This window comes from Anguilla anguilla, chromosome 12 (genome assembly GCF_013347855.1).
Source record: "Anguilla anguilla isolate fAngAng1 chromosome 12, fAngAng1.pri, whole genome shotgun sequence".
Classification (NCBI taxonomy): Eukaryota; Metazoa; Chordata; class Actinopteri; order Anguilliformes; family Anguillidae; genus Anguilla; species Anguilla anguilla.
This window is the reverse complement of record NC_049212.1, coordinates 12447442-12462567: the sequence shown is the minus strand read 5'-3', so window position 1 is coordinate 12462567 and position 15126 is coordinate 12447442. Positions and strand designations below refer to the sequence as shown.

At 44.5% G+C, this 15126-nt stretch overlaps 1 protein-coding gene across 13 annotated transcripts in view; it reads left to right on the top strand.

Moving 5' to 3' along the window:
- LOC118210279 (disks large homolog 2-like) overlaps positions 1–15126 on the top strand; it is a 128961-nt gene that overhangs the window by 56511 nt on the left and 57324 nt on the right. Inside the window, exon 1 of one of the 13 annotated variants that reach the window (XM_035386320.1) lies at positions 12105–12702. The exons of the other annotated variants lie outside the window; for them this stretch is intronic. Coding sequence (XP_035242211.1) covers positions 12364–12702 — 339 coding nt within the window. The 5' untranslated portion in view covers positions 12105–12363. Of the gene's footprint in view, positions 1–12104; positions 12703–15126 lie in introns of those variants that run through there. 13 annotated transcript variants of the gene reach the window in all.

The following is a 15126-nucleotide window of genomic DNA, read 5'->3' as shown; positions in this document are numbered from 1 at the left end:
TTACAGACGTACTGGATGATAAAAGGTTTTTGAGTCATACATGAGGAAAAAGGGAGGTAAAAACTGGCTAAAGGTTTCAACATTATTTGGGCCCCAGAAAACATTACTGTGTGCACATGTGTGCGGAAAGAACTCTGCCGTAAAGCATGCCTTTTATTTTCCCTCTTGTGCTCAGTAGTTTGGGTGATTAGTGAAGCATTTGTGCAATTAAAAACATATATACTCTAAAATATGGGGTTAATAAAATATTTAGCGCTATTTGGGGGTCATTGTAGCTGAGGTAGTAATTTACTTTAAGTCTCGAGAAGTGGCCACACAGCCATTTGAGTTTTATAGTAAAGGTAACTCTTTTTTTTTATAGTGTAGGCAACATATAACTTTTCTCCAGAGTTGTATTTTCTTGCTGTAGGACAGCATTCACAAATCACCGGTCACAAAATACCCGACTTGAAATCCATCAGGGTCTACAATCACCGGCGTGTTTGCCTTAGAGCACCTCAGTATTTTTATACCAGTTGTGGGAACGTTATTACTGGTTAGCCCGGCCCCTTTGAAGACCTTGCAAATTGAATCCTAAGGTAGATATGAGGACGGGTAATGGGATTGCTTGCGCGGGGGGTTATGGGAGATCTCGGCGGCCGAAATCCCCCCGGCTCCCTGATGGAATTTGTCTGCGTGTCGATGTGGCCCCTCGTTGGCGTGTGAAGCGGTTTCTCTCCGGCGCGGCGCGCTGCGTTCGGGCGGCCGTCTCCGAGCTCACGGTAACCCGCGACTCTGATAGAAACGAGATTGCCGCGGCATCGCGGCGCTAAGGGCCCTGACAGATAATGGGGGAGGTAGAATTCCAATATATCCAGCGGGTCGGTAAGCGCTCCTCGAGGACGCAGCAGGTCTGCCAGGCTCAAGATGAAGAGTGTTTGCGGGGGGGGGGGAGGGGGGGGGGGGGGGGGTCAGGGCTCTCAACTCCCGTCAAATCAATATCGCCCCACATCTCAATCGCCAGGAGAGCTCGTCGGTGAGAGGAAGGGTCGCGTATCTAGGGGCCTCTCGGCGCATTGCAGCGGGCCGCTGTCTGGCAGCGACTGCTTACTGTAAGGTTATGGGCTTGAATCCTTGATGGGGTCTATAATGTTGTGAGCTTGAACCTTAATTGCATCAGTTCATTTCCACCTCTTTAATTGGAAAACATGTAAAAATGTGAGTTATGTAAGTCACAGTGTTAATGATATTTTCTTATTAAACGTAATTGCAATGCTCCGTAATTGATCATAAGTGGAATGGATCATTGCAACACCTTCATTGGCTCTACATGATAGTCTTTAATGAACTCTTTTTAGAAGCACACATAAACATTGTATAGCAGCAGGCGTATGTTTACCCCTAGTACACCTCAAAAGGCACATTTATTTATTTATGTATTTATTTTCTGGTGGTACAGTGTTTGTTGATACTATGTACGTCGATAAAGAAGATGCTCAATGCACTTCAGGCCAACTAAATAAAATAGCACCGGATAGGTTCTCTACAGCTATAATTCAAGCAGCAGCATTAGTGAAATGCACCACATTTAAAAGTAAATCTTTTGAACCCTACTATAACTACGTATTTTCGGCTTGTGGAGAATGATCTTTCTGTTTTATCAAATAAATAAACTGTCTCTCCCCCCCCCCCAAACTTTGCAAATAACTAGCTTTACATGGAAAAAAAAACACAGTCCCACATGGACCCATACATATGAGTCACTTGTTAAACATCAGAGAATAACATATATATATAAATTATAATAGTGTCATCTGCTTCTTATATCATTCAATAAGAAAACGTGATCATGATCATGGTTAATAGGCGTTTGTTGTGCAATTGTCTGTGATCATGTCAAACTTAACCTACATGCCCAATTTATTGAAAACATATTGTTTAAACTATTAAATTGCATAATTAGTGGTCGTTCGTTTGATACTAATGTTATTTTCTGATATGCAAAGATTGCTGGGAAATATGTCTGTGTATGCTGTTGTCTAATGTTGAGTGTCTATTTGTCATAACAGTTAGCTATAGTTTTGGCAGTCAAATTGTAAGGTCATCACACTAGCTGAGGAAGAGAGCAAAGAGGAGTCCTAGCTACAACTGAATGTATAAAAATGCATTATAGCCTAGACACAAAAAGTGGATCTCAGTAGAGAAAAGAGAAAATGGACCGGGATGGAAAGGTAGACAAGTTGTCAGAGTTGGATGGCTTTTAAAAAAAGCAAAAGCCCAAACCCACAACTCAACCGTGTCAAAGAGTCTGTCTGACCATGTGGATATCAACAGCTCAACTGCTGCCGTTCAGGACAGATTTTAAAACTGAGTTTGTGAGCACACACTTCGGGGAAATTTGGGAAAATGCTTATTGTACATCATCCAGTAATCTTTGGTGAGGTGTGTAGGATACTGTGGTTGTTATGACATTGCCTGTCACAGTAGCAACAGCAGAACCCTGTTTAAATGAAAGAATCATTTTTTTAATTCAAATTAATCAAGAACTACCTGAGGAGCAGCATCGGACAGGAGAGTCTAAATGGCCTGGCTACAGGATACTTTCTGTCAAGAGCATAAGTGCTTTGGAGATGAAATTGTAGGCGATTGCTGATAACTTTGGATATAAAGGCTTGTTGGAGGCCTGTCAAATGAGTGAGTAGATAAAACGCTTTTCAAGGGGATTTTTGTTGGGTTTCTGAAAGCTGTATGGCACACACTGTGCCTTGAAAAATACCTGCAACCGAACGCATCCTACAATATGCTATCAATGTTTCACATTGCTGTGGAGGACTTTTAGCCCACTTTTCCTTGCAGAACTGCTTTAACTCAGACAAAAATTGGTAGGTATTTGAGCATGAACTGCTCATTTCAGGTCAAGTCAGGACTTTGATTAGGTCACTACAGAACTTTCATCTTGTTGCTTTCAGCTATTCAGATGTGGACTTGCTTCTGTGTTTTGGATCTTTGTCTTGCTGCAAAACCCAATTACGCTTCAGCTTCAGCTCACAAACAATTAATTGGACATTCTCTTTAAGATTTTTCTGGTACAGAGCAGAATTGATGGTTCCTTTAATAATGGCAATCCATCCAGGTCCTGTGGCAGAAAAGCATCCCCACACCATCACAGTACCACCACCGTGTTTGTATGTTGGACAGTTGGTGTGATGTTCTTACTGTGAAATGGTGTATTTGCTTTACACCAGACATAATGAGGCCTGTGTTGACTCATCTGTCCATAGAACAGTATCCCGAAAGGCGATCATCCAGGTCCTGTTTTTGCAAATGTGAGATGAGCATTGATGTTTCTGTTGGTTAGCAGTGTTTTTCTTCTTTCTACTCTCCCATGAATCCTATTTTTGCGGAGTGTTTTTCTTATTGTGGAGTCATGAACACTGACCTTAGCTGAGGTTATAGAGGCCTGCCGTTTTTTGGATGTTATTTGGCAGGCCAGCCACTCCTGGGAACATTCACCACTGTTCCAAGTGTTCTTCAATTGGAGATAATGGCTCTCACTCTGGTTGAAGTCCCAGAGCCTTAGAAGTGGCTTTGTAACAATTTTCAGAATTATATATTTCAACAACTTTTTAAACAAGGTTGCTGAAATCAAGCTTGGCTGTGTTCAATCAGCTGAATCTAATTATCAATTAAATTTGGTTAATTGGGTGATTGAGTGACTACGGGGGAAATGAGTTTTTTACTTGGGTGATATTGGGTGTTTGATAACTTTTTCATTAAATAAATTAATTAATAATAAAAAAATGTGTTTTGTGTTTACTTTCCTGAAACCATTCAGTGTGACAAATATGCAATAACAGAGGAAATCAGGATGGAGGCAAATATTTTTTCACGGTACTGTACTGTATGCTGGTGCTTTGAAAGTTGTGTTATTCTGTGAAAACTTTATACTGGCTTCATGAAAGACCCGTTACTCTGTGAAAGCCTTTTGACTCTGTGAAAGGTTTCAGACTTGCTGTTTGAATTTCACTTCACACGTCTGCCAGCATCCATTAACCCCCCCTGCAGTTGCTGTAACCTGTAGGAATAAAGCCTGTGAAGGTCTGTTGAGTAGTAAAGCTCAGAGCCTCATGTTAACATTACGATGGAATGGCAAGCCTTGCTCAAAGTACAGAGGGCCGTGTTTGTTACAGAGGCAAGGGAGCACTGCATGGCTCTCTTCCATTACAGGGACATGTTCCTGGCAGGCAGTCCCACGTCTCAATCCCGACTGTTAGCATAGAGTTTTGGCCGCGCGCTTATCTGCGTCAGTGCAGAGCGGGATAATCCTCTCTTACGCAAAGAACTGGGGACGATGGGCGCTTGCTAGCCTCTCGAGTGTGTGCCCAGCAGCCCACCAAACACCAGCGACAAAAAATGAAGTTTGATGGAGAGGACACACTGGCTAAGGTTGGGCAGCTCCAATGACATATAAAGTGCATGGGAGTCGGGGGTGGGGGCATGGTAACATAAACTCATCTGTGTGCTGAGATGATGGATTGTGTTTAAATGAATCACTTTGGGGTGGCTGGGGGGTGGGGTGGGGGTGGAGGGGTTGAAAGAGAACAGCTGCAGAGGCATCAGATGCTGAGTGTTTAATTTCTATCTTCCAGCTTAATATCAGCTTGCTTCAAAATGATAAGGTACAGTAACGGCTTCCTCTTGTAGAGTTCAGTTCTCCATAATTCAGGGTTGTGCTGAAGCATGATTATTATTGGTTCTAAAGGGGCTAGTGTCACATTATGGACAGTGAGCAGAGCAGTGCTTTGCAGGGGCTGATGCAGTACAGCACTGCAAGCAATTGATTGACTGCAATCTGACTTTTGGCCTGTCCCACTGAGCCAGCCTCCCCCCCCCGGCATTAATTATGGGATTCTGTGGTTTACACGTGAATCGGGGCTCTGACTAATCAAATCTGATTCCCTCCCCCGCGGGCATGGCGTGGGACATATTGAGTTTCTGTCACCCGGGCTCTCGTTTTCGCGGGCGTGTCCGACGCGGACGATGCGCAGCCGGAGGCCCGGGCCAACGCGGGTCAGGAGCCGGCAGGGAGAGGACGGGAGCCGGGACCGAGGGCTGCTCTCACACAGCTCCGCTTCGAGGACTTTTCCAGGGAACGCTCGATGGTTCCGTGTGCGTCGTCTCATTGCAGGGACACTGGTTTGCTTTAGGATCCAAACTGCCTAATGTGAATGAAAGAAGGTCTAGTTTAGAAGGAAAACTTGCTTCAGGAGCTGTGCAAAGCAAAAGTTGAAGAAATAAATAAGAATCGAGCGGCAAGAAACTGAGTAGCACAGCTTTCGTTGGGTCGCCTGGGATCTGGTTTGAAATCCACCTATCATTGATCGCTTTTATCCGTATTTGCGGCTGAAAGTCCCCGGCACGGCGAAAATGGGGTCGGTGCTGCTGAACAAGGTGACGGCGTTGAGTAAGATGTACCGCAGGGCGAGCATGCCCAACCTGCTCCACCCGGCCCGCCCGGAGCGCGCGAAGCCCCCGTCGACGTGCCAGCGGCCGCCCGCGGGCAGGCCGGGGTGCTGGGCGGCGGACGGCGACGGCTTCCTCCCCCTCAGGTGGCCCTCGCTGGGGACCGTGTGCGAGTGGAGGCGGAGCCTGTCGGAGCGCGTCCTGAAGAGCCGCCGCGGGAACCTCAACTGCTTTCAGGTACAGCACGACCGGGGCGTGAACCACGAGAGGAGACACTGCTGGGGGTGATTCTGAGAGATGAACTGGGATTGGCTGATTCTGAGCCCAGTACAGTATGGCAGAATGAATGAATGCAGTGGAAATGTTTAAGCGTGTCAGTTTATTTGTTGTCTTGTGGGGATGTTCAGACGCCTCTCCTCAGATATAGTGGTAAGTGATGCGACAGTCATTACCTATATTTATGCTAAAATTGTATTCATTTGATGAATGCACCTGCTCAAATATACTGTATATAAAACAGGAATTAGATATGCCATTCCCCAAGCTATGGTGGGTCATATTTCATGCTTATAGAGTTATATATTTACAGTATGAAATATGACCCTGAATAGCACTGTAGATAAAGAACTTCTCTGTACTATAGCACATTCAAAACAAACTGCATTTGTATAAATCAGTGTCATCATGTACTGTACATTGCTGTAGTATAATGGTAGTGTAATGGATAAGTCGATATAAAGCTGAATTGAAACTGCATAGTATATCAGAACAAATAGGGTATTGTCAGATGCATTATAGGCATGGGAAATGTAATATTAATGATTCCTAATACAATTCATTGTACTCTTTATTTGTTTTATTTTAAAATAAAGCCTTAGTCTGCTTTTCACTGATCTCAGCAGGGGTCCATGTGTGACTCCGGCGTTGCAGAATGGCACCGTGGTCTATTTTGTCATTATTGAGCAATCGGTCAAAAAAGTTGCTGGCAGCTCTGCTGACATAAAGTCAAAAAATCCTGTTTGGAAGAGGAATTTGTTCTTCGCACGTTACTAATGTTTGCTGTAGTAGTCTGTCCGCTGTCAGCAGAAGTACGGAACTGAGTTGCTGTCCACATATTTCATGTTTCATGTGAGGGGTTGTGAGCCACCTTCAATAGAGTCAGAATTATGACTAGTGGTGTTGTTTCGCATAGCACTCTGTTCAGTGGGAGTCTGGTTATGTGCCAGTGTATAAAAGCATTATGGTGTTGTATATCATACTGCTGGCAGAATCATGATTATATAAAGGGACATCCCTTATCATCCCCACATACAGTAAATACACACACACACACACACACACGGAAGCACAAAAAGTACACATGGACATAGACACATGCGCAAAAGCACATACACAGGCACACATACGCGTGTATACGCACGCTGTCGTACTTAAGCAGAGGGCGTCAGAGGACAGATAGTTAACGATGGAAGACACTGGCAGCTAGCATATGGGAAATGAAGCGTAGGGTGTGATGTCATTGAGGGGTGCTGTGCTGGAGTAGGGATGTGGGCTGTGATGTCATTGAGGGGTGCTGTGCTGGAGCAGGGATGTGGGCTGTGATGTCATTGAGGGGTGCTGTGCTGGAGCAGGGATGTGGGCTGTGATGTCATTGAGGGGTGCTGTACTGGAGCAGGGATGTGGGCTGTGATGTCATTGAGGGGTGCTGTACTGGAGCAGGGATGTGGGCTGTGATGTCATTGAGGGGTGCTGTGCTGGAGCAGGGATGTGGGTTGTGATGTCATTGAGGGGTGCTGTGCTGGAGCAAGGATGTGGGCTGTGATGTCATTGAGGGGTGCTGTACTGGAGCAGGGATGTGGGCTGTGATGTCATTGAGGGGTGCTGTACTGGAGCAGGGATGTGGGCTGTGATGTCATTGAGGGGTGCTGTACTGGAGCAGGGATGTGGGCTGTGATGTCATTGAGGGGTGCTGTGCTGGAGCAGGGATGTGGGTTGTGATGTCATTGAGGGGTCTTGTGCTGGAGCAAGGACGTGGGCCTTGGGCCCTGACACCAGGACGGGAAGCCCTGCGGTGCTCATATTGGTATTCATGAGTTAATTTCAGCCTGAACCTTTTCCTCTCTCAAAAACTCAGTCATTACAACCACCGCAAGACATGCTGTCTCTTCTCCTTTCTCTCCTTAAATCGTCTTCCAGTTTGCATTTTACGCTCTGAAACAGTCTACCCACAGATAAGCTGATTTTGTCTTCAGTTTTGTAACGTAGGCAATCTGTAGCAATGCGAAATCAGATATACAACGCAAAATTTGCCGTCAAAAAACAAAAACTGTGATGTCACAGGTTTTCTTGGGCGCTGGAACTGTGAACAAAAAATTTCTTGGCAGGACTCAGCTGTGAAAGTCTTCAGTTTCAGTTCTTGTAAAAGCAAAGTCCTGAGAGAACATTCCCTTCATTTCCTTTCTCTGATGTCATAGCCTAAAGCTTGGAGTTTTTAGTGTCTTTTGAGAGGCGTTGCCCTCCATGGAGAAAAGAGCTTGTAAACCAGCCATTTTTTAGATCCCATGCCTCACTCTCTCACAGCTTTAGGCAGTATAGAGTTTTCAGATACTGCTTTTTATTTTTAGGACAAAATAAGTAGACACAACACAACACACAAATGCGTACCCACACACACCCACGTTGCGCACACACACACACACGCACACACACAAACATAAATACTGACCTCTTGCTACCTGGGATTTGTCCTGCAGTACAGTGTCTTTGTATTGATCTGTGAAACAGGTTTGTGTAATTTTATTACTTTATTTCTAACAATTTTTCACTGTTTTGGTGATGCCGAAACCAACTTGGTTAGCAGTGGTTGCCACCCTGTGGTCCTCTTCTGTATTGCAAGCGTGCTCACCATGCCCTTAAGCTCGTTGTGGACTGTCAAAGCCTCTATTTCCACGACCAAATCAAAAGGTGAAAAAAGAGCATACATTTTTTGAGCACAAGACTCAAGAGAGACCAAAATACAACGGGTCTGATATGTAAGAGTATATCACTGTGAGGCGGACAAAGGCTTTATTCCTACATGATGAACACTTTTAATAAGTGTTGAAAGCAAAACACTCACCGAGGAAAATTCTAACTCTGTCATGACCAAGACCAAGATCTGTGAGAACTTTGAGACAAGTTTCAAAAGCAACACCTATTCCACTCGTATTTATCGGCGAGGATTGCGGTGTTGGTGCTTGCGCTGATGAGATTGGCGCCTTTGGATTACAGTTAAAAAACATCCTTCAGATTTGTGATTCAGCCTAATGAAGAGGGCAGGGCAATTTGTGCTTTTTGTGACAAACGTTTTGCCTCATTATGAATGTGCTCTTTTAAATTATTAAACGGTTGCCATAGATACTCCTCATGTGGCCGCTCTCCAAGGCTCATTGTCATTCGGCGAGTGCTGATGAGTTACCGTCAATCAGAAAATCAGCACCAATCAGCAAGCATGCAACACCTTGGCAAACATCTTGCATGATAAAATGCTAAAAATAAAAGCAATTTATGATATATCTTTTGCAAATAAGGCCAGGACTAAACACTGACTGTAATTTCCGTTGCTGCAGAAACATACTGTATTCTGACTACTTCAATGTTAACACCATTCAGAGAATTAAATTAACTAAGAGGAGAAACAGTTCACATGAGGTGTGGTGTACAAATGAAACATTCAAAAGTATGGGCAGCGTTATAACAAGATCATCAAAATGAACATGCTGGGAGGTTTCACATCAACCCCATCTTAATCTGCACGTACAACATTCATACACAACACGTACTGTCATAGTAACAAAGCAAAACAACCACAGGTCATCATGGGTTATTCCAACGGCCATACTTTCCAGTTTGCTGGCTTGCGGCTCTACTGAAGCCCAACATGTCTCTGTTCTTTCCGAATGCGTACGAGCTAACTTCTATGCTAAAGCAATGGCCAAGCACAATGATTTTGTTGTTATACAGGAAATTTAATGAATGCCATATACTGGACAATTCCATCGACAAAGCAACTTAGAGAACAAGCTCATATTCCAGAATTGACCAGTGCTATATTTGAAGCAATGAAGTAATTATCTGAGATTCAGGTTAAAGTTACTAAATGATGAGGCTGCATAAGTATCTTCCTGCTGGAGAGCTGAAAATTTCAGGCTGAAAAAATATCAGACTACAGGAAGCACAAGGTCTTATTTATAACGTTCCTCCCTGAGCACATCGTACATCTCCATTGCTAAACTTCAAATGGTTTACACTGTGCAGATTGTATGGTGGTTATTTGCTGAATTGAAAGTGCTTCTTCGGAAACGGTAAACTTTCAAGCAGTCACCTTAAATAGGCATTTGACCATTGACAGTGCAGAGTAATGGTTAGGAAACTTGCAGTGCGTACGTGTGGTACTGCTGATGTTCTCCTGAATGAGGTACTTAACCTGAATTGCTTCAGTAAATATCCACTTGTACCAATGAAGTCTTATTCTGGATAAGAGCATCATCTGGATGCCTAAGATGTAATGTAATGCATGCTGTGTGCGTGGTTTGAATGATCTTATGGCAAGAGTATGATAATGATGAAAAACACGTTTTCAACATACAGAAATGGCAAGTTACTCACAAAGCACTGTCTGTAAGTCATTAATTCAAACTGGCAAAAATCTAGGCCTGCTATTAAAAGTATTAATATCAAAATTACGCCAAGTTACAAGAAACAATATCGGCTATCTTACCTCACACAAATTAAACAAGCTGTATTCCAAATTTCCTAAAATGTTTCAAGTAACTTGGCCCTGTGTGTATAAGCACCATACATTAGTACAGTGCATTAATGGGGCAAACATGTGTGTGGATAGGTTTGCAAGAGTCAAGATTGATTTAATATGCCTTGATAAGTCAAATATTTATCTCTATTTATGTATTTATACACCCAGCCTTTCTGTAGCATGATTGATTGTATGTTTCCTGTTTGTTAATGTGAATGTTACATGCTGCTAGGAGAATGTCCCCAATGGGATAATGAAGTTTTTATTTTAAGTTGCAAATATACAAGACCTTTTTTTTGTAAAATGAACTTGACAACCAAGTATAAACATATTCTCTCAGGAGGAATATGCTTTCTGTAGGTATTCTCCAGCAGTTTCATACATTCATTTAAATGTCTTGCATGAGGCTTTTTTTTTGATGTCACACAAAGTTTGAATGACCACATTTTCTTCAGATAGTAAGATAAAAACACAGGGCCAAGTTACTTGAAACAATTTAGGAAACATTGGGTAGCATTGCACGTCTCCCCATTGTACCTAAAAGTCCAATGGGGAAACATATTCTTTGTGGGCCTGTACCATTTGTGATGATGTAATTAGGCAAGAAAAAGAAGGAGGAAAAATCCCTTAAGTTTGGGGCTTTATTGTGTGGACATATGAAGCAGTTTGTGAATTATGTCTGTTGAAATGGGGTCAGAAGGTTCATAAATTTATGTTTTTAAGGCTTGATTGTCTGTCTGTGGTCATTGTGATTATTTTTGTAGGGAACCCTGAAAAAAACCCTTGGTGCCGTATAGGTATGGTGCATGCCGCCCTACCAAGCTGTAACTTGCCGGGAGCATAATGGTAGCTTAATGGTATATTATTATATAGCATGTATAAATACTAATGTGTTATATAGAGAAAACCCTGAAACACTTGACAGCTTCCATCACAGTCGTATGGCCAGCAGGGGGAGTTGTACAGTAGCTGATGAAAACATGTAGTCCAGAAAAGACAATATTTCAGCCTGGTATTACTCAAGCTGAAAAAAATTATTATTATGTATTTTTTTCAATTACTCAACCCAAAGGCCTTTTGCTTCAGTAAACCCTGACAGTTGGATAAAAATAGAGCATACAATTTCATTAGGCAATTGAGTGAATTGAGCGGGCCTATTTTGTGCCATTTAGTGTTGACGTCACCGGTGATAAAATTGTCCTTTGCTCTAACTGATTAGATTGTGAATTGCACGCTTCTCATCTCTCGGATGAAATTAGTCCTGCGGTCAGACACATGTTTTCATCGCACATGGCTTGCCATTTTGAAGACTCACCTATTGAGTTGCACAGAGAACGCGCAGAACTTAAACAAGAAAAATCTAGCCTGTAGACATTTATGCACAACTATAAATAAGAAGTAAACACATTTCCCTCTTTAATAAATAGAGCGAACATGCAAATGTGGTAAAAGAAGTCTGAGATGCAGGCACTGCAGGCAAACCCAGCTGGATGCCGGCAAGCTCCAGGAAGGGGAAATATAATTGATAATTGAATATGGTGTGAGAGGCTGCCGGCTCTTGGCAGCTCTCTCTGTTGTTTACCACCGCCGGTGATTTGTATCGCGGGCTCTTGCGATTGGATCCGCGGCGCATAGATTGCTTCTGCCTGGAGCCGGAGGTACGCTGTCAAATCGCCGGAGCGAGTTGAGTCATCTGTGGACAAAAGAGCTAGCGGCCGAAACGCAGAGCCACGCTGCCTCTCCTCTCTCTCTCTCTCTCTCTCTCTCTCTCCACTGCTCAGTCTCGCTGCCGACGCCGGCTGGCTGGGGCGCTCGCCGCGGACCGGGGGGGCGGGGGGGGACAGGGTGGTGGGGGGGGGGGGGACGGAGCTGAAGGGATCCTCTCAGCTGCCTTCTGCCCTCTCTCTCTCTCCGAGGAGGAGACAAAAAAGACATAAAGAAGCCGGGATTGGGACAGCTCGGACGTGTGTGAGAGAGACAGAGACCAGCAGAGAGAAGAAGAAGAGAGGCGGAAAGAAAGTAAGACAGAGAGAGAGAGAGATAAACACTGGAAGTGAGTGAAAGTGAGTGAAAGAGAGAGAGTTTCGGCTTTGCGGGAGGCGGTGGAAAGGGTGGAGCGTTGGGGCGGGATGAGCGCCTACCTGAGCGAGCGGCGGGGCTGTTGCCGGGTGCCGGAGAGCCGGAGCGTGGAGCTGCTGTTGGACGACGGCCCGTGCCCCTGCGCCTGGAGGGACGCTCCCCGCGGCTACGGCTACGGCCTCGGCCTGGGCTACGGCTCCCGGACGCTGCCGCGCTCCTCCGGGGCCACGCTCCCCCGCCAGCGCGCCAGGCTCGCCCCCCTCGCCCCCTCCCACTCCGAGGGCACCTGGAGGAGCTCCGGCGGGGCCTCCGCGCGCGGCAAGAGCGCCAGCTGCGACTGGTGGCCCGAGTGCGCCTGCCACGAGGGCGGCTGGCAGGACCCCTACCAGGTAACCGGGGCTGCCCCAACGGGAGCCCGTCCGCAGAGAGAAGCGATTCGGACGGTTGTATTATCCTTATTACTGCTAGCTTACATATTCCACTAGTTATGTGTTGGTTGTGGTGTTCTTTAATTAAACAATTATTTGATAGCGGGTTTGTTTTTGATCCCTGAATTCAAAGCCACCACCACTTCCATTGGCAAGTTGGCTAACCAGAACTTGTTCAGCTACTGGATGCTTCTTATTTGTAGTGACTGCCAGGTGAATGAAGGTGGACCAGGGATGCATGGGACCACGGATTGTATGGCCAATAAGATGTATTATTAGGGCAATCTGGTCAATGGATTTAAGAGCCAGTTTTTGTGGATTCACCAGCACACTACCCTGGTTTTGTGTGCTCTGAAGGTGCTGTTTTGCTGTGTTAGGATGGGGCTTTTAGAGGAAGAGTGAAGTTTTGCATGTGTTTTCCATGCTGGTTTATTTTGGAAGTTAACCTTTCACTCACAGCAAACCCTTCCTATGCTGCTTAGAGACTTAGGGACCATGCTTGACCAGTGTAAACTGCAGATACTTTGGCTGAAGGAGAAGGAACTTGAGTTAGCCTGCACATGGTGTGATAAAAAGGCAAAGCTTTGGGATGGGCTGGTTATGAAGGAGCAGAGATGCCTGTATCACTTTCCTCAGTGGCAAACAGTGTTTCTAGTTATTGGTCACCGGAGAGGGAAAAAATGTGGTAACAAAACAGGAGTTGCAAGACTACATTTATAAAGTATCTTCCTTACTCTGAAAGATCTTTTTTATTCTTCTGCCTCAAATAGCCATTTTTTAAAAGAATTTTGTTAAAAATATTACCATGCACTCCATATAACATATTACCTCAGTTGATAGTTAATTTATGATAGCAACTAATTTTCTCTTTTTTTAGAATTTTGTTCAGGTTAAAAATCCCTTGTTATAGAGGGGTCTTCAAAACAAAAAAATCCATAAGTGCATACAGCAAATACAAGGAAGGGATGTGAGAGAGAGTCTAGACAAACCATCACACAAGTGCTCTTAGTTAAAGACTCTTGGACCAATCAAAAGATGTGATTGTTCACAGAAACACCCTTTGGCTGGTTTGAATCAGTGACGCGTATTTCCCTGTATCTTGGGGTTAATGAAGTCTTCCATTCTTCCATGAAGAACACTGCACAAAGTAACTCAAGGACTCAAATGTGTCATCTTCTTTAAAAAGATAAATGTATATCTGCAAATGCTCCAAGCACGTACGGTCAGGTTTGATGAATGAAGCTAATTTCACTCGCTGGTTCTTGATGTGTACAGCGATGATTCATCAGTGTCACAGTATCTCAGTGCTGATGGCAGTAACGATGTCCAGAGCTGCGTTGATTCATTAATATTGTTGGCATCTTTCCTGGTATTTAGATACGGAAAAAACAGTAACGCAAAGCTAATGTGTAAATATCTCACATGCATATAAATCATCATTGATTTTAGAATCTGTTCATTAAACTGGGATGTATTGATGAATGTCTGGCTGTGGCATTATTATTGTTAATATTGTTTTTACTTTTCGTCTTTAAAAGCTTTAAACCCAGCCCGCACAGTGCAGATGTTATATCAGACTCCATTTTGGGGGGAAAGCAGGGGTTTAAGTTCATTGTTTTCATTTTGAAATGCAGCAGTTTTTATGCATACATGCTCTGCTTACATTACCCAATGCAAGCTGCAGTATATTTAAATGGGCTGCAGGGTTATATGTTCTCATAAGGCTGTAATGTTCAGGGCAGTGACATGCCCTGGAGTCTGGTATCTTATTGTATCGGATGACCATTCTAAATTTGAGCAATACAAATGTTTTTATTATTACTATTTTTTTAAATAAGTGAACTGATGGTACAGTACTAGGTAGACAGTACAGAAGCGTACCCCCTTCCCCAGTGGACTCTCTCTCACTCGGACTCCGCTGTTGCCGTAGCATCCCCTCAGAGCTCAGGCGTCCGTTCAGCTGCCAGCGCAGACGTGGGGACAGATTTATCCCGCGGCCCGGGTTCGATCGACACTCGCGCTCAGCGTCGGTCTGGGTCAACGTGTGTCCTCGTTGTACTTTTAGTTGCCTTTGCCCTCCATTTATTTATGAGTTCTAAGCAAGGGCGAATTTCAATTGAATCCGGGCCAAAGTTCTAGACAAATGCAGATTGAATCCGGGCCAGAGTTTAGCTGATTGAACACAGACGTGTATCTGTTTGAGGGAAGACAGGCCAGTCCTGCCACATAAAAGCATCGCCCCCCCCCCCCCCCCCCCCCCCCCCCCCCCCCGAGTCCGTTACTCAGCCGAGCTGCGAGCCGCGCACCTCCCTCCCTCGCACCTTCAGCCCAATCTCTGCTGCTCCCAAACCCCCCGCTGCTGTTTTGCCTCTGCTTGTTGCCGTA